We start from the raw sequence: 24,493 nt of genomic DNA, 5'->3' as shown, positions 1-24,493 counted from the left end.
TGGATTTTTGTGTAAGGTGAAAGGTGGGGTCTTGCTTCATGCTTCTGCACGTGGAAATCCAGTTTTCCCAGCACCATTTATTGAATAGACTGTCCTTGCTCCAGGAATTGGTTTTAGATCCTTGATCAAATATAAGTTGGCTGTAGATGTTTGGGTTGATTTCTGGTGTTTCAATTCTGTTCCAATGGCGTATCCATTTGTTTCTGTACCAGTACCATGCTGTTTTGATTACAACTGCCTTGTAGTATGTCCTGAAATCTGGTATTGTGATGCCTCCGGCTTTGTTTTTGTTGTACAAGATTGCTTTAGCTATTCGAGGTCTCTTGTGCCTCCATATGAATTTCAGCATCATTTTTTCTAGATATGAGAAGAATGTCTTCGGTATCTTGATTGGTATTGCATTGAATCTATAAAATGCTTTTGGGAGAATGGATATTTTGATGATATTGATTCTTCCAATCCATGAGCATGGAAGATTTTTCCATTTCTTGGTATCCTCTTCTATTTCCTTCTTTAAGATTTTGTAATTCTCATCGTAGAGATCTTTAACATCTTTGGTTAAGTTTATTCCAAGGTATTTGATTGTTTTTGTAGCTATTGTGAATGGGATTGATCTTAGCAGTTGTTTCTCAGTCATGGCGTTGCTTGTGTACACAAAGGCTGTTGATTTTTGTGCATTGATTTTATATCCTGCCACATTGCCAAACTCCTCTATGAGTTCCAATAGTCTCTTAGTAGAGTTCTTTGGATCCTCTAAGTAAAGAATCATATCGTCTGCAAAGAGGGATAGTTTGACTTCTTCCTTCTCAATTTGTTTTCCTTTGATTTCTTTTTCTTGTCTGATGGCTCTGGCTAAAACTTCCAGAACTATGTTAAATAGCAGTGGTGAGAGTGGGCATCCCTGCCTGGTGCCAGATCTCAATGGAAATGCTTCCAACTTTTCCCCATTCAATAGGATGCTGGCCATGGGTTTTTTATAAATTGCTTTGATTATATTGAGGAATGTTCCTTCTATACCCAATTTGCTTAGAGTTTTCATCACAAAAGGGTGTTGAATTTTATCAAATGCTTTCTCTGCATCAATTTAGATAATCATATGGTTTTTCTTTTGCAGTCTGTTAATGTGGTGAATCACATTGATTGAATTGCGAATCTTGAACCATCCCTGCATACCAGGGATGAATCCCACTTGGTCTGGGTGGATGATTTTCCTGATGTGTTGTTGTACTCTATTGGCCAGAATTTTATTGTGGATTTTCGCATCTATGTTCATCAGGGATATTGGTCTGTAATTTTCTTTCAGTGCTGCATCTTTCTCTGGCTTAGGGATTAAGGTGATGCTGGCTTCATAGAAAGAATTTGGGAGGATTCCCTCTTTTTCGATTCTTCTGAATAGTTTGAGAAGAAATGGGATTAGTTCTTCTTTAAATGTCTGGTAGAATTCAGCAGTGAATCCATCTGGTCCTGGGCTTTTCTTTGTTGGGAGGGCCTTTATTACTGTTTCAATTTCTGTTTCAGTTATGGGTCTATTTAGGTTTTCCATGTCTTCAGGGTTCAATTTTGGTAGATTGCATGTGTCCAGGAATCTATCCATTGCTGATAGGTTTTCCTGTTTGCTGGCATACAGGTCCTTGTAGTAATTTCTGATGATTCTTTTTATTTCTTTGGTGTCTGTTGTTACGTTTCTTTTTTCATTTCTGATTTTATTGATTTGGGTCTTTTCTCTTCTTTTTTTAGTTAGTTGTGCCAATGGGGTGTCAATTTTGTTTATTCTTTCAAAAAACCAGCTTCTCCCTTGGCTGATTTTTTGTAGTGTTTTTTTGGATTCAATCCTGTTAATTTCTTCTCCGATTTTAATTATTTCTCTTCTCCTACTAGATTTGGGTTTGGTTTGCTGCAGTTTTTCTAGGTCCTTGAGATGCGCTGAAAGCTCATTTATTTGGTACCTTCCCAATTTCTTGATATAGGCACCTATTGCTATAAATTTGCCTCTCAATACTGCTTTTGCTGTATCCCATAAGTTTTGATATGTTGTGTTGTTGTCTTCATTTACTTCCAGAAAGTTTTTGATTTCTCTTTTGATTTCTTGAATGACCCAGTGTTCATTCAGGAGCATGTTGTTCAGTCTCCATGCATTTGCATATGCTGTAGGGATTCCTGAGTTGCTAATTTCCAGCTTCATTCCACTGTGGTCTGAGAAGCTGCATGGTATGATTCTAATTCTTTTAAATTTGCTGAGACTTGCTTTATGACCTAGTATGTGATCAATCCTAGAGAAGGTTCCATGCACTGCTGAGAAGAATGTGAAGTCTTTAGCTGTAGGATTGAAAGTTCTGTAGATATCTGTTAGATCCACTTGGGCAATAGTGTCAATTAAATCTGCTGTTTCCTTGTTGATCTTCTGTCCGGATGATCTGTCTATTTCTGAGAGTGGAGTATTGAAGTCCCCCAGTACTATTGTATTGGAATCTAAGTCTCCCTTTAAGTCCCTTAACATATCTTTTAAATAGACCGGTGCCCTGTAATTAGGTGCATATACATTTATAATAGTTACATCTTCCTGTTGAATTGAACCCTTAATCATTATATAGTGTCCCTCTTTGTCTCTCTTAACAGTTTTTGTATTAAAGTTTATTTTGTCTGATATTAATATGGCTACACCTGCTTTTTTTTTGGTTTCTGTTGGCATGGAATATCTTTTTCCAACCTTTCACTTTCAGTCTGCATGCATCTTTGTTAGAGAGATGTGTTTCTTGTAGGCAACAAATAGTTGCGTTGTGTTCTTTGAGCCAATCAGCCATTCCGTGTCTTTTAACTGAAGAATTAAGTCCATTAACGTTTAATGTGACTATTGATACATAGTGACTTTGCCCTGCCATTTCCCCGGAGATATTTTCTAGTATATGCTTTGAGCTTCCCATGCTCTTTTACTGGTAGGTGTTCTTCCTTTCCCTTCTTTCACATTGATGGCCGTGTTTCTGTGTTTCTGAGTGTAGCACATCTTTAAGTATCTTTGGCAAGGCCGGACGAGTGGCCACAAAGTCTTTCAATTTCTGTTTGCTATGAAAGGTCTTTATTTCACCTTCATTCACAAATGAGAGCTTGGCAGGATATAATATTCTGGGCTGGCAATTTTTCTCTCTTAGCACCTGTGCTATGTCTCGCCATTCCCTCCTAGCCTGTAGTGTTTCTGATGAGAAGCCAGCTGTGAGTCTGATTGGAGATCCTCTGAGAGTAATCTGATGTTTCTCTCTTGCACATTTTAGGATGTTTTCTTTATGTTTCACTGTGGTAAGTTTAATTACCACGTGTCGTGGTGAGGATCTATTTTGGTCATGTTTATTGGGGGTTCTATGAGTTATAGCATCATTTTCCAGGGCAGATATGTGCCTCATGGCTTACTAGGACCAAAGTTCGGAGGCATCTTCAAAGGCTTTCTTTCCTGATAAGCAACACAACACCCATCATCAAGGATTTCACTGGTCACATGTAAGAATAGAAGACAGACACCTTAGAGCACAGATCCTAAGTGAAATGTTCAGCTTCTACATGTTTTGCACCTCTGCTCACCATTTATGGAAGTGTAAAGCTTCATGGCCACAATGTCATATCCGAAAATCTGAAAGTCAAATGTATTTCAAAGGACAGATCTTCTTGGTCTTTAGCAAGGCAATAGGATATAAATACCACATAAGCCATGCAGTACTTGTACCTCATTACATCAGAGCCAGAACACTTAGCCAAACACAACGTCAGCAAGGAGCTATGTGAACATTATCACAATGCAGATAAATAAAGACAATAAATAGTCTCTCGCCATTTCTGTAAGTTTTTGTCACTGAATGAGAATATGAAATATCTTCAATTCAGTTATCTTTTTAGAGTTTAGAACTACAAATGTAATTATGGAGGTTTAGGGGTCATAATTTGAAATGAATACAGGCCGGCGCCATGGCTCACTAGGCTAATCCTCCGCCTAGCGGCGCCGGCACACCGGGTTCTAGTCCCGGTCAGGGCGCCGGATTCTGTCCCGGTTGCCCCTCTTCCAGGCCAGCTCTCTGCTGTGGCCAGGGAGTGCAGTGGAGGATGGCCCAAGTGCTTGGGCCCTGCACCCCATGGGAGACCAGGAGAAGCACCTGGCTCCTGCCATCGGATCAGCGCAGTGTGCCGGCCACAGCGCGCAGGCCTCGGCGGCCATTGGAGGGTGAACCAACGGCAAAGGAAGACCTTTCTCTCTGTCTGTCTCTCTCACTGTCCACTCTGCCTGTCAAAAAAAAAAAAAAAGAAAGAAAGAAAGAAAGAAATGAATACAGGCAGGGAGAATGATATGGAAGGGAATATGGTTTAGGATACAGTTGTTTCAGAGAACAACCCCAGTGTACCAAGATACTATAACCTTTTTTCTTCCCTAAACCCAAATTCTCATGGTCCCTTGTTTTTAGAAACATTATTGATTCCATTCTCTCCCCTTTATTCTACCAATAGCATATTATCATCCACTTTTCTCTCCTAAGGCCCAGAATAACACTAGACTCATTCAATAGGCTTCTGGATTCTAATGTCTTCCAACCTAGTGTAATCAGCTGAGTTTCAGGTTTACTTGCCAGAGATGGTAAATCATTCCTAAGGAAGTACAAAGATTGAACAAAACTCTGCTGCTCAGAATCCCATCTTCAATTACCCGAGGGCTCTCGTCTGGGTTAGTGTTAAATCTCCTAACTATGTTCCCCTTTTCCTTCACTATGACCCATTCTCTCTCCCTTGGGCATATCTGGCTTAGAAGTTTTGAGTTTTTATTATCTATATTTTCTTCCTCTATACATGAATGAGGTGACTTAAATTTTTCTTCTATCTCTTTAAATTCCTTTGAAAACTTAATTTGAAACATCAAAAGAGAAAGCAGTAACAGAATGAAAATAAAATGTGTGCTTTTCATTTAAAATCCAAAACAACTAAAAAGAAGTTTGAAATAAATGTGGAGGTGTTTCAGTACCATGACAACTGTGCTGGATTTCTAATCCCAATGACTTAGATTTTTCATTCTATTTTGTGATGTCTGTAACTGTATTAGTAATAACTAATGTTACTGACCTGGTTAATAGGTATTACCAGGTATTACCAGGCCTTCAGATACAGTGTTTCTTAGCTTTTCAACAGCCCTGCAAGTTAGGTGCAGTTGCCTACTTTTTATTGATGGTGAAACCTACACTCAGGGCAAGGGAAGCTGGCTTGTTCTAGATCACTCAGACTAGCAAAGACAGATCCAGAATTCAAATCCTCCAATGTCCTCTGTCTTTTCCACACAGGTCCATGTCTCTTAAGTAAGAGAGTGACATGGGCCTTCTATACCAAGGAAGGCCATAGGAGCTGTGGGACAAGATGTTCTTGCATTCTGAAAGCTCAATGCTCTTCAAATATTACTATGATTTAAAAGTGCATTGGGGGAGGGCAAATGCCATGGTCCAGCAGGTTAAATCACAACTTGGGAAGCCCACATCTCATATCAGAGTCCCTATGCCAGTCATGGCCACTCTGCTTTTGATCTAGACCCCTGCTAAATTATCTTAGGAAGCAGTGGATGATAGCTCAAGTACTTAGACCCCTTCTACCCATATCTGGACCAGGCCAAAGCCAGGAACCAAGAACTCCATAGCGCTCTCTCTCTCTCTGCTCTTTTCCTTTCTTTATTTTCAACTTTTATTTAATAAATATAAATTTCCAAAGTACAACTTTTGAATTATAGTGGCTTTTCCCCCATAACATCTCCCTCCCACCCACAAACCACCCCATCTCCCACTCCTTATCCCATCCCATTCTTCATCAAGATTCATTTTCAATTATCTTTATATACAGAAGATCAACGTAGTATATACTAAATAAAGATTTCAACAGACTACACCCACACAGACACACAAAGTATAGAGTGCTGTTTGAGTACTAGTTATAGCATTAATTCACATAGAACAACACATTAAGGACAGAGATCCCACATGGGGAGCAGGTGCACAGTGACTCCTGTGGTTGATTTAACAATTGACACTCTTGTTTATGATGTCAGTAATGACCCGAGGCTCTTGTCATGAGCTGTCAAGGCTATGGAAGCCTCTTGTGTTCACCAACTCTGAACTTATTTAGACAGGGCCATAGTCAAAGTGGAAGTTCTCTCTTCCCTTCAGAGAAAGGTACCTCCTTCTTTGATGGCCCATTCTTTCTGCTGGGATCTCACTTACAGAGATCTTTCATTTAGGTCAATTTTCTTTTTTTTTTTTTTTTGGACACAGTGCCTTGGCTTTCCATGCCTGCGAAACTCTCATGGGCTTTTTAGCCAGATCCAAATGCCTTAAGGGCTGATTCTGAGGCCAGAGTGCTGTTTAGGGCTTTTGCCATTTGATGAGTCTGCTGTGTATCCTGCTTCCCACGAAGGATCATTCTCTTCTTTTAAATTCTATCTATTATTATTTGCAGACACTGGTCTTATTTATGTAATCTCTTTAACTCTTAATCCCATCAGTATGATCAGATGTGAACTGAAATTGATCACTTGGTCTAGTGAGATGGCATTGGTACATGCCACCTTGATGGGATGGAATTGGAATCCCCTGGCACGTTTCTAACTCTACCATTATGGGTTACGTCCGAGTGTCTGCTCTTTTTCTTTCTCTCTCTCCCCCTCCATCTCTACATCTCCAACACTCTGTCATATAAAAACATAAATTTTTAAACAGTATTGAATCTACATATTTGGAACAGCAGAAATAGTAGACTAGGACTTCAAAGAACTGCATCAGTGTCCACACACAGAGGTGGACACCCCTCCCTCACCGTGGACTCAAGTCACATGTCTGTCACCACACTTCTCATACCTTTTGGCAGTTTCTTGTTTTCCAGGTAGAGCTCCTGGAGAGCTGGGGTAACATTTCATTTAACTCTGCATCAACAGCACACCACACAGCACCAGCTGCATCTAGGGAGAAGCACTCGGTAACCATGTGCTCAGAGGTTGAAAAGAGAAAACATCATCTCATGGGCATTCCTGTCCTAGTAGCCTCTCAAATCCTCTGCCTTCTCCATTTTGAAAAATCCTCAGTAAAGTTCCTTCCTGTAGGGGGATCCTGACAACTCCCTCAGAGTGTTGAGCTGTGATGACGTGGCAGGGATAAGGAAGCAATGTCACCGCATGCTGCCTCCAAACCAGTGCATCCCCACACACGGCAGTTGTCACACCCATTGGAACTGTCTGGTTTGGGGCCATCTTTCCTCACCAACGTGGACACTTCCAGAGCATAGATCAGGCTTTATTGCCTGTTGCCAATGCCCAGGGCATTACTTGCAAAACTAAGTACACCTAGGAGAAAATGTTGTGGAAACCTTTCTAAAGGCTGAAGATGTGCAGAACATTATTATCACCACTGCTTTGGAGCAAGAGGAACCTTTCTTTTCTATCTCCTGACCTAAAAGGCTGAACTGTGAAGGTAATGATTGGCGTCCCCAGCCCATCTCCAAGGGTTTATATACCATCCATGCCCACATTTACCTGATGGGCATCGCGGGGAGGGCAATCCAGGGTCCAGGCTCTGGGGTCTGGAGCAAGGCCTCCTGTGCACATCCCCTCCTCTTGGAATAGGTCTTCCTTGGGAGACAAGGCAGGTCTGTGTTCCTTCTGTCAGTCTCTTTGTTCAGACATCCAAGGAGTTCTGGAAAAGGGCACTGTTCATTCCTTGCTGCTCAGGACTAGTTGTTCTTTAGGAAGGCTGATGATGCTGTGCACATTCTTTGCTTTTCTCTTGAGCTTCCCGAACTCAGCCTGAAGGTTACGCTCATTCAGACCCACTTTTGTGACCCCAGGATCCACTATCACCTAACTCTTCTCCCGTCTTCCTTGATCTCCCACCCAGCACACACTGCATCTCCCATTATGCTCTCTTAGTTCTGCAATCTTTGGCCAAAGGCTCAGCAAGATGTTCATGAAGGAAACAGATACTCAGGGTTGGGTATGCCTTGACCACAGTTACTAATGGTGTCTTTTACAGCATCTATTCCATAAATTGTCACTCCCCCATTCGCGGATGAACGACACTGGACCCTGCACTGTTCTTTCTTCCCGGCTCTTCCCGGGTTAGCTGCCAGTCCCTCACTCGTGGAGGAACGATGCTGTCCTGGGTTAGCTGCCGGACCCTCCACCTCCATGGAGGGGCGGCACCCCCGCTGCTTTCACCGCTTCCACGGAGGAGCGGCACACCACCGGCCGGCTCTCTCGGGGTCTGCTCAGATGTTCCTCAGGTGTTCCTTCAGATGTTCCTGGTGCATGTTGTCTCTCTCCTCCTTTATAGTCCTCTTCCACCAATCCCAACTCTGCTACCCACACGCCAAGCACGCTGCTCTCCTCCAATCAGGAGCAGCATCAGCTCCTGCAGCTTATCAAACTGATGAGGCAGCTGCGTAGAGGTTGTTTGGTCTCTCTCTCCCAGCGCCATATTGTGGGAGAGCAGATGCATAGAATAAGTCTTAATTCCAGTAACTTAGTCTAGTCTCAGTTGCTCCCTACAATAAATGACTCGGAGACACCCCAGAGCATGACATGACCTCACAGACCTATAACAGCTTCCTTATTTTTCAACAAGATAGTCAAGGCTCAGGAAGGATTAGACTTGCCTATATCTCCACAGCTACTGGGATATAGCACCATCATTAAAAATCTTGGTCTCAAGACATCCTGAGTTTCAGAGTTTCCTGTGTTCTGATTTTCAGAGGCCTTTGAAAGAAAAGCAAAGTGTCAAGTGTCCTTATACCATTATGAAAATAAAATGAAGCACCACGCCAATAGGAAATGTGTTGTTATGGATTCTACAGCTATGTGAATTATCATCAGGCAGTTTTAAGTCACTAGATGATAAACTGGGACCTGGGAACACAGGAGAAAACAACCGCATTCATTAGAATTATCAATTATAATCATAATACACGTATGTTGTTATTTGTGCGTGTTTGGCTCACGTGATAGGAGATGGCCTTCAGGAGAGCAAGAACTGCTGTCTCTCCGGGTCATATAGTATCCCCAGTGCCTTCACAAGTGCCTGCCATGAAACATTCACAGCTGTTGAAATAAGATGGACTAAAACAATTACTTTTCTGAACTCACAACTCACTCTGACCTCACAACTCCAGAGAGTAAATGGGCAAAAGTGGGGAGAGTGGGCAGGAAGCAGATGGAACTAATAGAAGTAGTAAAACAATGTGCAGATCTGGAGGAAAGTGAAATAAGGATACGGGCTAGAGAGGCAGCTGCGACGCTCAGGGAGGTCAGAAAGCCGACTGAGATGTGGCTTATTAAAAAACATGTCTTGTCATTCTGGGTCCCCATCAGCTGCCAGACCCATCAGATCTCAGAAGGGAACCCCAGAACCTGGCACTGATGTCACTGCAGGTGCTCTTCCACGTGCAGCCTCCTCCTCAACACTGTCAGGGAACTTGCTGCTCTCATCTTCAGTGTCATCCCCACGGCTGCACCTGGAAGTCAGTTCAGAAGACAAAGGTGATTCCCTTCACAGAAGGCTTCCAGACAGCAGGTAGAATTACACTCTTTCCCAGTTGCCTCCCCACAGGCTTGGCCCCCAGAAAGCGGGGCTGGCAAGGAGGGCAGAACTCAACCTTCTCCTTTGACAGGCATTCTGTGTAACACAGAAGCCTACACCTCAAGGTACAAGATGGCTTTGACTGCACAGATCTGTAATTAAGTTGCCAGGCTCCAGACAAAGTGGCTACCTTCTTCCTCATTTCAAGACAGCCTGACTTCTACCCATTCCTGCCACTGACTGTTATACAGCGACCTTCCCTTCTTTAACATGGCGCAAGTGACTAACATTTTCCCCAGCACTGAGTTCCGAGAAGGCCCTTCCTTTCTTGGGGCTTAAGACAGCCCTGTTCCCCTCACACTCTTCCACTGCTGGAATCAGTTGTGCGTAGGGTAACAATCTTTATAAGGAACTCCGCTTTTGTGGTCTTCGGTGATCCAGAGCTCCAGGACTGTCAAGATTCAAGGCGCAGAATGGTTCACATGTTTCTTCATCCCTTCCCCAACACCCCATCCTTTCCATATTTCTCAAACTCTTGTCCAATATAACCACCCTTTGCCTGAAGTGTTTCTTGCACTCCTTTGTCCACAAGGGACTTTCCATCCATTCTTTCATTCCCCACAGATGGGCCCAGTCCCCTTAGGGCCAAAACACCTGTACTCTTTTCCAAGGATAGGGAGCCTGTGGTCCAGGCAAAGCTCCAGGGCAGTGCTGAGTGGCAGAGGAAGCTTATAAAACAGACACCAGGTATAGGCGGCTCCTAATCACCTGAAATGTGGCCACGTGACTGAGGAACCGCATTTCTTGTTTTATTTTATTTAAATTATTTTGTATTTAAATACTCACATGTGGCTGGTGGCTACCATATTGGACAGCACAAATCTGGGGTCTTTCTTCCTTTTTACATCAGTTAAAATTTGTCCAATCTGAGATCAAGAACTGTTGTTCACATGACTGATTCTTTCTGAAAGTAGAGGTATTAATTCTGTTAATTCACGGAACACCAATAAAAATATCTTATGACTGTCTCTGTGTCTTACAGAATCTGTGCAACTTCCAGAATCTCCAGATCTGATTGTGATCCTGGCCTCAACAACTAACTCATTAAACTCCTCTCCTTAGCACTGCATAAGTAGGACTCAAAGAGATTAGGTGACTTGTCCAACATCACCCAGGTATCCCTGACAAGGGTAATGCCAAGAAGTCAAGTCTCTGGGCTCTAAGACAGATGTGACTGTTTCTTCTTGTGACAGATGCAATCTTTATCTTTGTTTCTTCCAAGGTCAAAGCACCTGCCCTTGAGCAGACATCTGTGAATGGAAGGACTCTCACGACAATGAACAGCCACCTTAGTACGTGAGGTGATCAGGAGCAGTTCATGTCTCCACTCCAGGTTTTGGTACCTACAGGTTCACACCAGAATATTTTCAATGGCCCTGGTTGATCCCATCAAGAACTAAGAGGGAGTCAGCATGCTGTTCTAACAACTTGTGTTAAAACTCACCCTGAGAGAGCTGAAGACTGGGTTTTGGCTAGAGGTGACGCAGATTTTAGTGCATGGATGGCGGTGGGGCTAACGCCTGCCTGCCAAGGTGAGGGAGGGTGGGTGCCGAGCTGGGCCCTCTTGTGACGGTAGGAGAACGTGGGCTTGGGGATGGGACATGTGTACGTATGTTGGGCGGCATTTGTGAAATGCGCGTCCTTTCGCTTCCAGCCTTTGGGCCTGGAGGGGTGGGAAGCAGCCTCGCCGAAGAGTTGCGGGTTTCGTTGAACAAGATGACTCTGCCCCTCCTGGTACACGTCCTGGACTGAGCCGTCTAAGTGCCCACTCGGCCGTCCACTTTCCTGCTCGCGTCGGGGTCGGGGGTGGGAGGGAGAGGCGCCGTAGACTTGTTTTTAGAGGCCGGGCGGGGAGGGGCCTCCCGACTCTCGATGCTGGACTCCGGAGAGGATAGAGTTGGGCGTCACCTTAGATGTCACCAGTTTTACTTGTGATAGAAATGGAGTCGGTGTCGTTTCCCAGGATGCTAGAGTGTCTCGCACACTTACCTACTAACAGGGCCTTAGGAGGTGAAGGCGCCTTGGATTCCTGCTGCCCCTTTAAGCACAGTTAAGCCCGGGGCACTTGATCAACCCTGAATATCTAGAGTTAAAGCATTGCCTTGCAAAATGGTGGAGGACAAGCTGGCACTGTTTGATAAAAGCATAAATGAATTTGGGAGCAAATACAGAAGCACTCTGAGTGATGCTCCTTGTCAGATGGTGGGGCTAAGAGACGCCTACAAGGACTCGGTCAAGTCACTTAGAGAAAAACTGTCTGTGAAACTGAAGGAAGAAGAACGAATGATTGAGATGTATCTGGAATATAAAAATCAGGTCAACAGACAGAATGAGTTGATTCCAGAGAAAAAAGATAACTTGTTAAAACTGATTGCTGAAGTAAAAGACAAAAAGCAGAAATTGGAAGACCTTAGAAGAAATATCCAGGATCTTAAGGAAGAGTATTCTAGGAAGAAGGAAACTATCTCCACTGCCAACAAAGCTAATGAAGAGAGGTTGAAAAGGCTGCAGAAATCTGTGGACTTGTATAAAGCTCGCCGTGGACTGGAAATTCGAAAAATATATGGTGACAAATTGCAGTTTATTTTCACTAATATTGACCCTAAGCATCCTGAGAGCCCATTTTTGTTATCTTGGCGTCTAAATGAAGCAAGGGACTATGAAGTGTCAGATAGTGCTCCTCATCTCGAGTGCCTTGCGGAATTTCAGGAGAATGTGAGGAAGACCAACAATTTTTCGGCTTTTCTTGCCAATGTTCGGAAAGCTTTTACTGCGATGGTTTATACTTAATATGTAAATAGTATATTAAACAAGTTTGTTTTTTCTGTCATGTATATCTTTAAAAAAAAAAAAACTCACCCTGAGGCCGGTGCTGCGGCTCACTAGGCTAATCCTCCGCCTGCAGCACCAGCACACCGGGTTCTAGTCCCGGTCAGGTGCCAGATTCTGTCCTGGTTGCTCCTCTTCCAGGCCAGCTCTCTGCTGTGGCCTGGCAGTGCAGTGCAGGATGGCCCAAGTTCTTGGACCTTGCACCCGCATGGGAGACCAGGAGAGGCACCTGTCTCCTGGCTTCGGATCAGCATGGTACACTGCCCACAGCTCGCTGGCCGCAGCGGCCATTGGGGGGGTGAACCAACGGTAAAGGAAGACTTTTCTCTCTGTCTCTCTCTCTCTAACTCTGTCAAAAAAAAAAAAAAAAAACTCACCCTGGCCAGCACTGTGGTGCAGCGGGTTAACACCACGGCCTGAAGTGCCAGCATCCCATAATGGGCGACAGTTCGAGTCCAAGCTGCTCCACTTCTGACATGGCTCTCTGCTATGGCCTGGGAAACAGTGGAAGATGGCCCAAGTCCTTGGGCTCTTGCACCCGCATGGGAGACCTGGAAGAAGCTCCCTGCTCCTGGCTTCTTTGAATCGGCGCAGCTCCAGCCGTTGAGGCCAACTGGGGAATGAACCATCCGATGGAAGACATCTCTCTCTCTCTTTCTCTCTCTCTCTGCCTCTCCTCTCACTGCGCAACTCTGACTTTTAAATAAAAATAAATAAATCGTTAAAGAAAAAAAAACTCACCCTTGGAGTCTGTGTTGTGGTGTATCATGTAAAGCAGCTGTATGGGTGCCAGTCCTGTCCTGGCTCCTCTACTTCTTATTTTTAAGATTTATTTATTTATTTGAAAGAGTTACAGAGAGAGGAGAATAGACAGAGAGAGAGAGAGAAAGAGAGACAGAGATTCTTCCATCCTCTGGTTTACTCCCCAAATAGTGAAAATGGCCAGGTCTGGGCCAGGCCCATAGTCAGGAACCAGGAGCTTCATCCACGATTCCCACATGGGTGGAGGGGCCCAAGCGCTTGAACCATGTTCCACTGTTTTCCCAGGTACATTAGCAGGGAGCTGGATTGGAAGTGGAACAGCTTGGACTTGAACCAGCACTCCTATGGGATGCCAGATGCTTTACCCTCTCTGCCTCAATGCTGGCTCTGCTCAACTTCTGATCCACTTCCCTGTTAATGGCCTGGGAAAAGCAACAGAAGATGATCCAAGCATTTGGGCCCCTGCTACCCACATGAAAGAGCTGGATGAAGCTGCTGGCTCTTGACTTCAGCCTGGCCCAGCCCTAGCATTTGTGGTCATCTGGGGAGTAGGCAAGTAGATGGAAGATCTCTCTGTCTCTCCATATCTCACTCTGTAACCCTGACTTTCAAATCAATAGATAAATCTTAAAAAAAAAAAAAACTCACCCTGGGTGAGAGTGGGGGTGACAGAGAAAATAATCCAACCCACCGACTTCAGAAAATTATTTTAGAAACTGGCACTTTGTAGGAAAGCCTAACATATGTGTGTGTGTGTGTGTGTGTGTGTGTGTATGAGAGGGTTCTTTAAAATGTGGAAAATGTAACTAAAAGATTGTTTGTAGGGAAAAAATTAAAAACTATGAAGAGATTTTTCATAATATATATTTTCCTATTAAACATACCTTCTATTCATGCACATAAAAATTTTTGTTCCAAAATGTACTTTTAAAAAACTTCATTTATTTAGGAGGCAGAGAGATAGACAGGTAGCTCCTGTCCACTGGTTTACAACTCAAATGCTCACAACATTTACACAACATTGAGCTGGGAACTCAGTCCAGGCCTCGCCACTTGAGTGGTAGAAACCCAATTATTTGAACCATCACCAATTCTTTCTGTCTGTATTAACAGCCATCAGGAGTCGGGAGTTAGAGATGGGTATAAAAAAACAAGTACTCCAATAGGGGATGCAGGATTCTCAACTGGCCTCCTAACCTCTAGGACAAATGCCCTCCTGTATACTGCTTATATCGGAATTCTATTTTCCATTAACTTTTTGGAAGTACCCATGTATAACCCATATTCTTATAATACATCTTCCTGGAAACCGTCCCCAACTACATGGAAAGATGTTGCATGATCAGGGCAACCACTGAAGTACCTGCAACTCTGAGATTGCTCTGTACTGAAAAAATACACTGGGACACCTCAATGAAATGGCACCAAGATCCTCATAGAAGCTGTCTCTTAATGGGCTCTGAAGGGAAGAATAGAATAAACTGAAAGATACCTATGATAGTGCCAGCACTGTGCCACAGTGGATAAGGCCACCACCTGTAGCTCTGGCATCCCATATGGGCACCAGTTCGAGTCCCGGCTGCTCCACTTCCCTTCCAGCTCTCTGTTGTGGCCTGGAAAAGCAGTGGAAGATGGCCCAGGTCCTTGGGCCCCTGCACCTGGCTCTGGATCAGTACAGCTCGAGCTATTGTGGCCATCTGGGGAGTGAAGCAACAGATGGAGGACTTTCACTTTCTCTGTCTCTCTCTCTCTCTCTCTCCTCCTTTCTCTCTGCTTCTCGCTCTCTAAAATCTTTTTTTTAAGATACCTATGATAAAGTAAATTGTTACAGGGTTTCCCATTTCTTCATTGTGTCAATTCTCCTATCATCTACAGCAAGTCAGACTTAATTCAATGCATTCATTTGTTTATTCCTTCAGTAAACATTATAACCTACCAATGTGTTTATCAAACCCTTATGGACACAGCACTGAGTGGAATAAACAGTACAGTCCCTGCCTTCATGGAGTTCAGTTTGGAGAGAGGAGATAATAAAGGCAAAAGCAGGACAGAGGGACTAAATGGGGAACGGCAGAGGACCAAAGCTTTTCAAAGCTTTTCACTTTGGTCTCAGGTGAACTAAATATAAACAACACAGAATTAGACACAGACCATCCAGATATTAGAACAACAGCAACACCAAAGACAATTTCCACTTATTTTTATCTCTAATTCCTGACACAGGCTGGCTATTGGGCAGCAGCAGCTGGTAAGATTTCCATCTCTGTCCTTTCCTTGCTGACAAAACCAGCAAACCTGCCATTTGCCCTATGAGAATCCCACCTGAAAACAGTGTCAGCGGGCAGCCTGCCCAGCTGAAGTGAAGGGTGAGGAACACAGCAGAAATCCAGGGCCCAAGCAGGTCGGTTCCTGCATCCCTTATTTGCTCTTTCCCCACTGCCTGCAGCTACACCATTCATGCAAAATCAGATTCAGCCACATGCCCACTTTTCCAGAGATGATGGGTGGAAAGCAAGGAAATCCCCCTTCCTAGTATCCCGATTTCCTGGAAGAAATGGTTTCTCTGAGAGAGGTAGCTGAAATCTGTCTTAGTTAGAAAGGCAAATTCTAAAACTAGAGTATGTGGTTAGAATCTCACACTTCATAGCCGTGTGGGTAGCAGACATTATTTCATCTCCCTGTGACTTAATTTGCTCATCTGTAAAATAAGGATAATAGTTATTTACTGTTCTTAGTGGGTTCAGTGAATTAACGTATGTAAAGTACTCTGAACAGTGCCTCACACATAACTGCTCTATGTGAGCATAAACCATTGCTAGCCATCCCCACACTATGCTCTAAGCTCTCAGGAACTTCATCTTGCCCTCTGATCATCTTATGGGACACCCCCTAGGCTAAGCCAGCTCCTACAGAGCCCATCTGAACCAACCTCAGTCCTTCTGTGGAAGGCATTGTGTCCGTCAGTACTCACAGTGAAGCTTCAATCCCATTACCTTAGCATTTGCAGAAAGGATCTTTGGGAAGAGATATGATTCAGCTATGAAGGTAGGTTCTTCATAATGAGCTTAGTCGCCTTCTAAGAAGAGACACCATAAACTGCTCTTGCTTCTCTCTCTTTCTCTCTTTCTCTCTTTCTCTCTTTCTCTCTTTCTCTCTTTCTCTCTTTCTCTCTTTCTCTCTTTCTCTCTTTCTCTTTCTCTTTCTCTCTCTCTCTCTCTCTCTCTCTCTCTCTCTCTCTCTCTCTCTCTCTCTCTCTCCCCCAGATGAGGACACAGCAAGAAAGTGGTTTTCTGCAAAGCAGAAAAAGAGCCCTCACCACACTTTCAAGCCATATTGGTGCCCTGATCTCAGACTCCCAGAATTGTGAGGGAAATAATCTCTGGTCTTTCTGTCATACAGTCTATGATGTTCTGTTATGGTATCCAGAGCTAACCACAACATCCCAGTGCTAGAGGCTGCCATGAGTTACTCCGATGCTATAAATTCTCCCATTTCTGAGTGCAGAAATTTTTCATAAAGTCTGTGAATAAAAAGGATTTAGGAGTGAACCCCCACTCAATCAAATATCAACTGAAATCTTGATCTCTATTTAATCTTTGAGTTCATCTGTTTTCCAACTGGATGATCACACCTGTTTGCAGTACAAGACAGTAAAATGACAACCCCAAAATGTAGAAGTTGTGACGCGACAGCTCAATGCCTGCAGCAGAGAAGGAGAATCTACTCCATGACCTTGATCCCAAAAGGAAGTTGAGTAATGTGCACTTACAAATGAATTGTCAGCAGATTCACTGTCACCTTCCTCAGGAATTAACAACCTCATGGGGAAGCAGCACTCACTACCTTCAGGGTCCCTCTGGATTTCAGGGCACCCAGGAATCTGCAGAGTGTGCCTATGGCTGATTTTTAGCTTTGCTGACCACCCCCCTCCTCCAAGCTACTTTTCTAAATGACACTGAGATGACACCCGTTCAGTCTCAGCACTTTGCTGCTGGGAATTACACACAATGTTGTTATTTGCTAAGCTGTTCCGAGACTGGAATGTCGATCCTTTTATGGCATCCAGTTCTAGAAAAATATCCCAGTCCCCTTACCTGGGAGGGTCCTACTTGACCACAGAGGTTGCCTCAGGGGTACTGAGGGGGAACTGAGCAGCAGCTGGGCCTTCATTATAGCAGCCCTTCCCAGAGCATCCTTCAACCATTCAGGACCCCTGCTCTGCTGTCAGAGCTGATGACTCATGAACGCCACAGACTCCTGCTTACTCAGCAGGAGTTGACAGCTGGCAGGTGACTGTGTGGCACACCTTTGGAGAACCTGACATTTATGTCTCTCTGACATAAATGACTCTAGCAACATTCACATCTGGGCGGTCATGTAAAAGTTCTATGACAAAATGCATAAAACCTAACCTCTCTGAGCTTCACTTTCATTCTTTGTAGAATGGAAATGACCTTTATCTTCTAGAATTGTCAGAGGTGATGTGTGCAAAACTCATTCATTCAACAGTTACTGAGTTTTGAGTGCTGAGTTGAGTGAAGCACGGTTCCGAGCATGGGTCCACTCTCATGAGGCCCATATTGTAGGAGTGGGAGAAAACAGCAGAGAAAGAAGAGAATACATGGCCCAGAGGTTGGTGGTTACTGCTGAGGGGAGAGAACCAGACAGGAACAGGAAAGAAGTGCTGAGGTAAAAAACTGCTGTGTCATAAAGGTAGGCTGAGGAAGGACTCCCTGGAAAGTGAACAGAGCTCTGAAGGAAGTGAAAAGGTGGGCATGAGGATTCTGGGAAAAGCCGTGCAGAGACCTCAAGGTATGAGAGTGCCTGTAAAGACTGAGGAAGAGGCCGGCGCCACGGCTCACTAGGCTAATCCTCCGCCTAGCGGTGCCGGCACACCAGGTTCTAGTCCCGGTCGGGGCGCCGGATTCTGTCCCGGTTGCCTCTCTTCCAGGCCAGCTCTCTGCTGTGGCCAGGGAGTGCAGTGGAGGATGGCCCAGGTGCTTGGGCCCTGCACCCCATGGGAGACCAGGAAAAGCACCTGGCTCCTGGCTCCTGCCATCGGATCAGCGCGGTGCGCCGGCTGCGGCGGCCATTGGAGGGTGAACCAACGGCACAGGAAGACCTTTCTCTCTGTCTCTCTCTCTCTCACTGTCCACTCTGCCTGTCAAAAAAAAAAAAAAAAAAAAAAGACTGAGGAAGAGACAGGGGTCCAGGGTGGCTGGAGTTGAGAAAGGAAGAGCAGAACAGTATGAAAGTAGGTCAAAGTGTCAGGAGGTCATACAATGCCGACCCTAATGTCACTAAGAGTGTGTTTGCTCTTACTCTGAAGGAGACAGAAAGCTATGGGAAGATTTTTTGCAGAAGAATGGCATGATCGAACTTAAAACTTCTATCTGGGGAGATTCCAAGATGGTGAAATAGGGAAGAGCATACTGCTCTAGGATAGGAGTAAATAATAAGAAAAAATGTAGGAAATACATTCTCAGGAGAGAATTAGAGAGCAAACTGCAGTGAAAATTCTATGGAAGGAAGAGGAATGGCATGGATCAGTGTGGAAGATTCGGATGTGCAGCATGAACACAGACACAACACATGACCCCAAGAGCCAGAGAACGCTCCAACTTTGGAGACTGAGGTAAGATCAGATTATAGCAACCCATGCCAACAGTGATACAGAGGGAGAACATGGCATGAGTCTGGCCTGGAGCCCTAAGGGGGAGAGGGTTCCCACGGACTCAGTAAGAAAAACATGGGAGCACATTTCTCTCACCCCATCTGCAACACAACAGCACCCAGCAACTGGCTGAGAGAAGGCAGGCACCATTTGGGGCATAAGTGGCAGCTAGGGAAGCTCTTGTGCACGCACCCAGCTGCTGGCTGAGAGGAGATGCCATCTTCTCAGCAGTACCAGGAGTGGCAGCTTGGGTGCACGTACCTGCAACCCAGTGGGGAGAAGGCAATGTTCAGTGGGTGGCTGTTGTGCATGCATGTGATCTAGAGATTCCAGCAGAGGGAAATATCTATGTTCCTCACTGACTTTGAGTCAGCTGGGAGGACTGAGCACCCATGTAGAAAGGTGAGGTGCCCTAGCCTCTCAACATACCACAGGCTCTGTGGCTCAAACTGCCAAGGCACAGCACCCACAGGCAGCTGGCTCTGGGAACATCTCTGCCTCTCGCTGGACGGGACAGGCTAGCAGAGCAGAGTGGATCCTCTGAACCCTGTTGACTGTGGGAGCCTAGTGTGCTGAGACTGTGGGAACTCTGTGACTGCATGAGAGGACACAAAGTGTAGCTGGGTCTCTGGGCCATCAAAGTGAGCTGCTCCAAATGCTGCTCAGAGCTCCACGATCACCTGGGATGGGTCACTGCAATGGGATCCATGCCTATGCTGAGGACTACACAGATCCTTCGTGCTGTTTATAACTCAGCACAGAAGAGTATTACACCCATTGTGGGCTAACACCCGAGCACTGATCACCTTGGAAGAGAGGAAGTGAGGGTGTGATTACGCCAACAAATCCCCTTTGCTAAAAGGAAGATATCTACCATGCCCACCTTGGGTATTACCCTGGAGACATGCCCCACCCTGGAGCACTGATTAGAGCTCCCAAGATACCCAGCACAAACCTCAGAGTATTCACAGAAAGAGCAGACACCCCACTAAGCCACAGAGACAAGTTCAAAGATAAAAGACATAAGGAATAAAACAATAAATATTTTCACAAATGCCTAAAAATAAACACAGAAATTCTAGAAACAAGAAAAAGGAACACAACTTGCCTCCTTCCCCCTGCCACCAAGGAACATAGCACTTCAATATTAGAATGTGAAGATGAAGAGATTGAGGAAATCACTGAAATGTAATTTAAAAGATTAATCATAGGATTACTCAGAAGCAAATCCACAAATTAAAGAAATCCATACATAGCATGAATGAGAAATTATCCCGTGAAACTGAGATTCTGAAGAGAAATCAAAATGAAATATTAGAAATGAAGAATTCAACATGTCAAATAAAAAATACATTGGAAAACCTTAACAACATACATGGTGAACAAAAGAAAGACCATCAAAGCTAGAAGACAAATTTTTGTAAAGTTTTTAATCAGAACAAAAAAATGGAGAAGAAATTAGAAAAATTATAAAAGTTGGAGATTTAAGGTATACTGTCAAGTGACCAAACATACGGGTCTTAGCAGTTCCTGAAGGTGTGGAAAGATAGAATAGATTAGAAGGCCTATTCACTGAAATAATTACAGAAAATTTCACCAATTTGGAGAAGGAAAGGGACATCTAAGTACCTGAGGCACATAAAACTCCTTATAGGCATGACCAGAAAGGATCTTCATCACAACACTTGTAGTCAAACTTTCAGCACCAAAACATAATGAAAAGGTTCTAAAATCTGCAAGAGAGAAACACCAGATTATCAATTAGGCTCACTGCTGATTTCTTAAAAGAAACTCAACAGGCTATGAGAGAATGGAAAGACACAGTCCAAGTAGTAAGAGACAAACTGTCAACCCAGAACACCATAACCTGAAAAGCACTCATTTATGAATGAAAAGTAAATAAAGACCGGCCATAATAAAAGAAATTGAAAGAGGGGCCTGCACCTTGGCTCATTTGGTTAATCCTCCACCTGCAGCACCAGCATCCATTATGCGTGCTGGGTTCTAGTCCCTGTTGCTCCTCCTCCAGTCCAGCTTTCTGCTGTGGCCCGGGAGGGCAGTGGAAGACGGCCCAAGTGCTTGGGCCCCTGCACCCACTTGGGAGACCAGGAAGAAGCACTTGGCTCCTAGCTTCGGATCGGCGCAGCTCTGGCCGTAAGGCCATTTGGGGAGTGAACCAATGGAAGGAAGACCTTTCTCTCTGTCTCTCTCTCTGTCTATAACTCTACCTGTCAAATAAAAAAGACAGAAAGAAAAGAAAAAAAAGAAATTGAAAGAATTTGTCACCACTCGTCCAGCCTTACTAAAGATGCTTAAGGATGTGCTACACACAGAAACATGATCATCACCATGTAAGAAGGTGAAGGCAGAAAATCTCACAGTAAAACTACAAAGGAAATCCACAGCAAACAATAGGAATATTTACAGAAAAATGACAGGGCCAAGTCATTACTTATCAATAGTAACCTTGAACATAAATGCCCTAAACTCTCCAATTAAAAGATAAAGGCTGGCTAAATGCATTAAAAATTTAGACCCATCTATTTGCTGCCTACAAGAAACATACCTCACCAACAAAGATAGGCGACCCAGACTGAAAGTAAAAGGATAGAAAAAGATATTGAATCACAGAATGGGAAGACATATTGTGTTTTGTTTCATTGGCACCAGATAAGTGACTGATCACTACCAAGTCACTAAGTCTTAGTGAAGGAAGCCACCAGGTATAGGAAAATGAATCCTGAGTGATTAAAACCCAGGCCTGTTAGAGGAGCACACAAGAAGAAGAAAATTATAACCTATAAGAAAAATAGAACATAGTGAAAGATCATGGTAAGTGCTCTGGACAGGAAGACAGGATAGTAGGACAGGAAAGGCTATCTAGGAAGCTTCTGGAAGCTATCTGTATTCTAGATATTAATATAAGTAGTGGATATGTTAATTTGTAGTAACCTGTTAAGCATGATATGTTTTTTAATTTTTTAATTTTATTTAATAAATATAAATTTCCAAAGTACAACTTTTGGATTATAGTGGTTTTTTTCCCCCATAACTCCCTCCCACCCACAAACCACCCCATCTCCTAATCCCTCTCCCATCCCATTCTTCATTAAGCTTCATTTTTAATTATCTTTATATACAGAAGATCAACTTGGTATATACTAAGTAAAGATTTCCCAGTTTGCACTCACACAGACAAAGTATAAAGTACTGTTTGAATACTAGTTTTACCATTAATTCACATAGTACAACACATTAAGGACAGAGATCCTACATAGCGAGTAAGTGCACAGAGACTCCTGTTGTTGATTTAACAACTGACACTCTTATTTAAACTTCAATAATTACCTGAGACTCTTGTCTAGAGCTGCCAAGGCTATGGAAGCCTCTTGAGTTCACAAACTCCGACCTTATTTAGACAAGGTCATAATCAAAGTGGAAGTTCTCTCCTCCCTTGAGAGAAAGGTACCTCCTTCTTTGATGGCCCGTTCTTTCCACTGGAATCTCACTCACAGAGATCTTTCATTTAGGTTTTGTGTTTTTTGTTTTGTGTTGTTTTTTGTTTTTTTGCCACAGTGTCTTGGCTTTCCATGCCTAGAATACTCTCATGGGCTTTTTAGCCAGATCTGAATGCCTTAAGGGCTGATTCTGAGGCCAGAGAAGCGTGATATTTATGTTTTATGGACCTTTCTGCATACTCTTTTACACTGCTAAAGAAAAAATTTTATGCCAGTGCAGATTATACCATAACAAAATGTGTAGTGGGTTATATCGATCTACACTGCAAATGGGGTGTGAGGATCCCTATGTCCACACAAAACACGGGGAAGTATAGGACAGAGGAAGTAGCAAAGATGATTTCTGGTCCCAGCCAATCAGTGACAGCGCTGGGACTGGATGAAGCTCCCTATGCAGACTGTCCTGGCAACCACAGACCTGACCTGATGTCCCTCCACTGACAGCAGTGCCTCTATGGATACAGGATCCTTTGGCACTCTAGAGCTTGAACCCCAATATGAATACTTTCCAGGGAGCAACAGAAGCACCCTAATTGTTGAAGCGTTGCAAGAAGCAGGTGTAGTGAGCCGGGAGGAGAAGCACATTTGCCAGCATTCCACGTATTCTGAATTGAGGGCAGTTCCTGGAAGGCGGGGCTACTAGAGCATTCCAGGTATCTCTGAGACATTTGAAAATTAGGCTCAAAAGCAGATAACAGTGGTTGGTGGCTTCTGACAGAGTCCAGCAAATTTAGAGAAAATACATACAGAAATGGGTCAGAACCTACAGCCTACGATTTTCACATTCTAATTTTAAGGTGTTCCCAAAAGTCATCTCAAACACAAATTCATGGTATGGTGCATACACATACTCCAAGTGTGTGCTCACCCAAACACAAATACACACACATACACAGTATCTGCTAAGAATACAACATTATCTGACAGCAACAGCAAATAAGCACCAATAAGCAGCAGTCATAAAGGACCCTGCACACAGCCAAGGTTGCTTCTCCCCTCAAGCTGCGGCAGCCTCAAGGGCTGTGCCAGAGAGAACCTGGAGTGTGCAGTCAATGTGGAAAGCAGGATCAGGATAACAAGAAGGAAGGAATGGATGGTGGAAGCCCAGGGTAGCATAGCATCCCAAAGAGGGGAAATAAACTCTACACACTATCTTTTTTATTTCTTTAAGTGCAGAACAGAATGTATTTTGCTGATGTTACCTATCGCTCAGACTGGCACAGGTGAGCACCAAGAAGGATCCATTTGACCATGGCCTCCATCCATGGGGGAAAGGAGATGAGCTTTCACCACTGAGGACTTCTGCAGTCTCCATTAATGCTTACCCCAGCAGTAGGAGCCCCAGAGCTCATGGGGGAGCCATCACAGACCCACCTCCATCCCAGCACCACCACACGCCTGCGACACTGGTGCTACTGCCATCGTGACGATGCCCATGTAACAGACGCCCACCCTGCAAGGCCAACACCGCTCATGTCTGTGGCCCAGAAACCAGTAGCACCCCTGCCATGAGTGGGCTTCCGTCCCAGCTCTAGACTCCACCATGGCTTCATGTGCTCCTGGACCCAAACCACAGAGAGAGCGCCCATCCCCCCTGCCCATAGGTCCCATCCCTTTTCCCTGCACCCCTCTCCCCGCCCCCACCCCGGTTTCATCCCTGGCCCCGCATATGACGTCACCTCTCAACTCTGACCTCACATTAGGACTCCCCTGCACCACACCTCGCACCGCGTCTCCTCTCCACCCCCACGTCCTGTCTTCACCCCTCACACCGCGTCTCCACTCCACCCCCACGTCCCGTCTTCACCCCTCACACTGTGTCTCCACTCCACCTCAATGTCAGGTCACGTTTCCTCTGCCCCCACATTACGTCATGTCTCTTTTGTCTTCCACATCCTGTATCCTCCGCCCCACACGCCAGGTCAGCGCCGCATGTCTCGTCGCATCTCGGGTCGTCACTTCACGTCACGTCACGTCATGTCACGTCACATCACTCATCTCCATTGACTCCACGTCACATCCCTTCGGGTCTCCTCAGCCGCCTCGTCCCGTCCGTCTCCATATGCAGTGTCTCAACG

General features: G+C 44.5%; 1 protein-coding gene and 1 non-coding gene across 2 annotated transcripts in view; one reads left to right on the top strand and one right to left on the bottom strand.

The window, feature by feature from the left end:
* Positions 1-24,493, bottom strand: part of LOC138849079 (uncharacterized) — a 30,044-nt gene that overhangs the window by 5,345 nt on the left and 206 nt on the right. Inside the window, exons 2-4 of the transcript XR_016231804.1 lie at positions 10,419-10,536; positions 7,535-9,507; positions 6,864-6,964 (exon numbers count right to left, since the gene is read on the bottom strand). This is a non-coding gene — a transcript (uncharacterized LOC138849079). The remainder of the gene's footprint in view (positions 1-6,863; positions 6,965-7,534; positions 9,508-10,418; positions 10,537-24,493) is intronic.
* LOC100357315 (kinetochore protein Spc25) lies at positions 11,614-12,435 on the top strand. The gene has a single exon (XM_002711974.5). It carries the CDS (start codon positions 11,742-11,744, stop codon positions 12,420-12,422), a length of 681 nt encoding a protein of 226 aa, XP_002712020.1. The 5' UTR covers positions 11,614-11,741; the 3' UTR covers positions 12,423-12,435.

Source organism: Oryctolagus cuniculus, chromosome 3 (assembly GCF_051225735.1).
Source record: "Oryctolagus cuniculus isolate XC-2025 breed Fujian yellow rabbit chromosome 3, ASM5122573v1, whole genome shotgun sequence".
NCBI lineage: Eukaryota > Metazoa > Chordata > Mammalia > Lagomorpha > Leporidae > Oryctolagus > Oryctolagus cuniculus.
The sequence above is the reverse complement of the archived record's forward strand: the minus strand, read 5'-3'. Positions and strand labels throughout refer to the sequence as shown.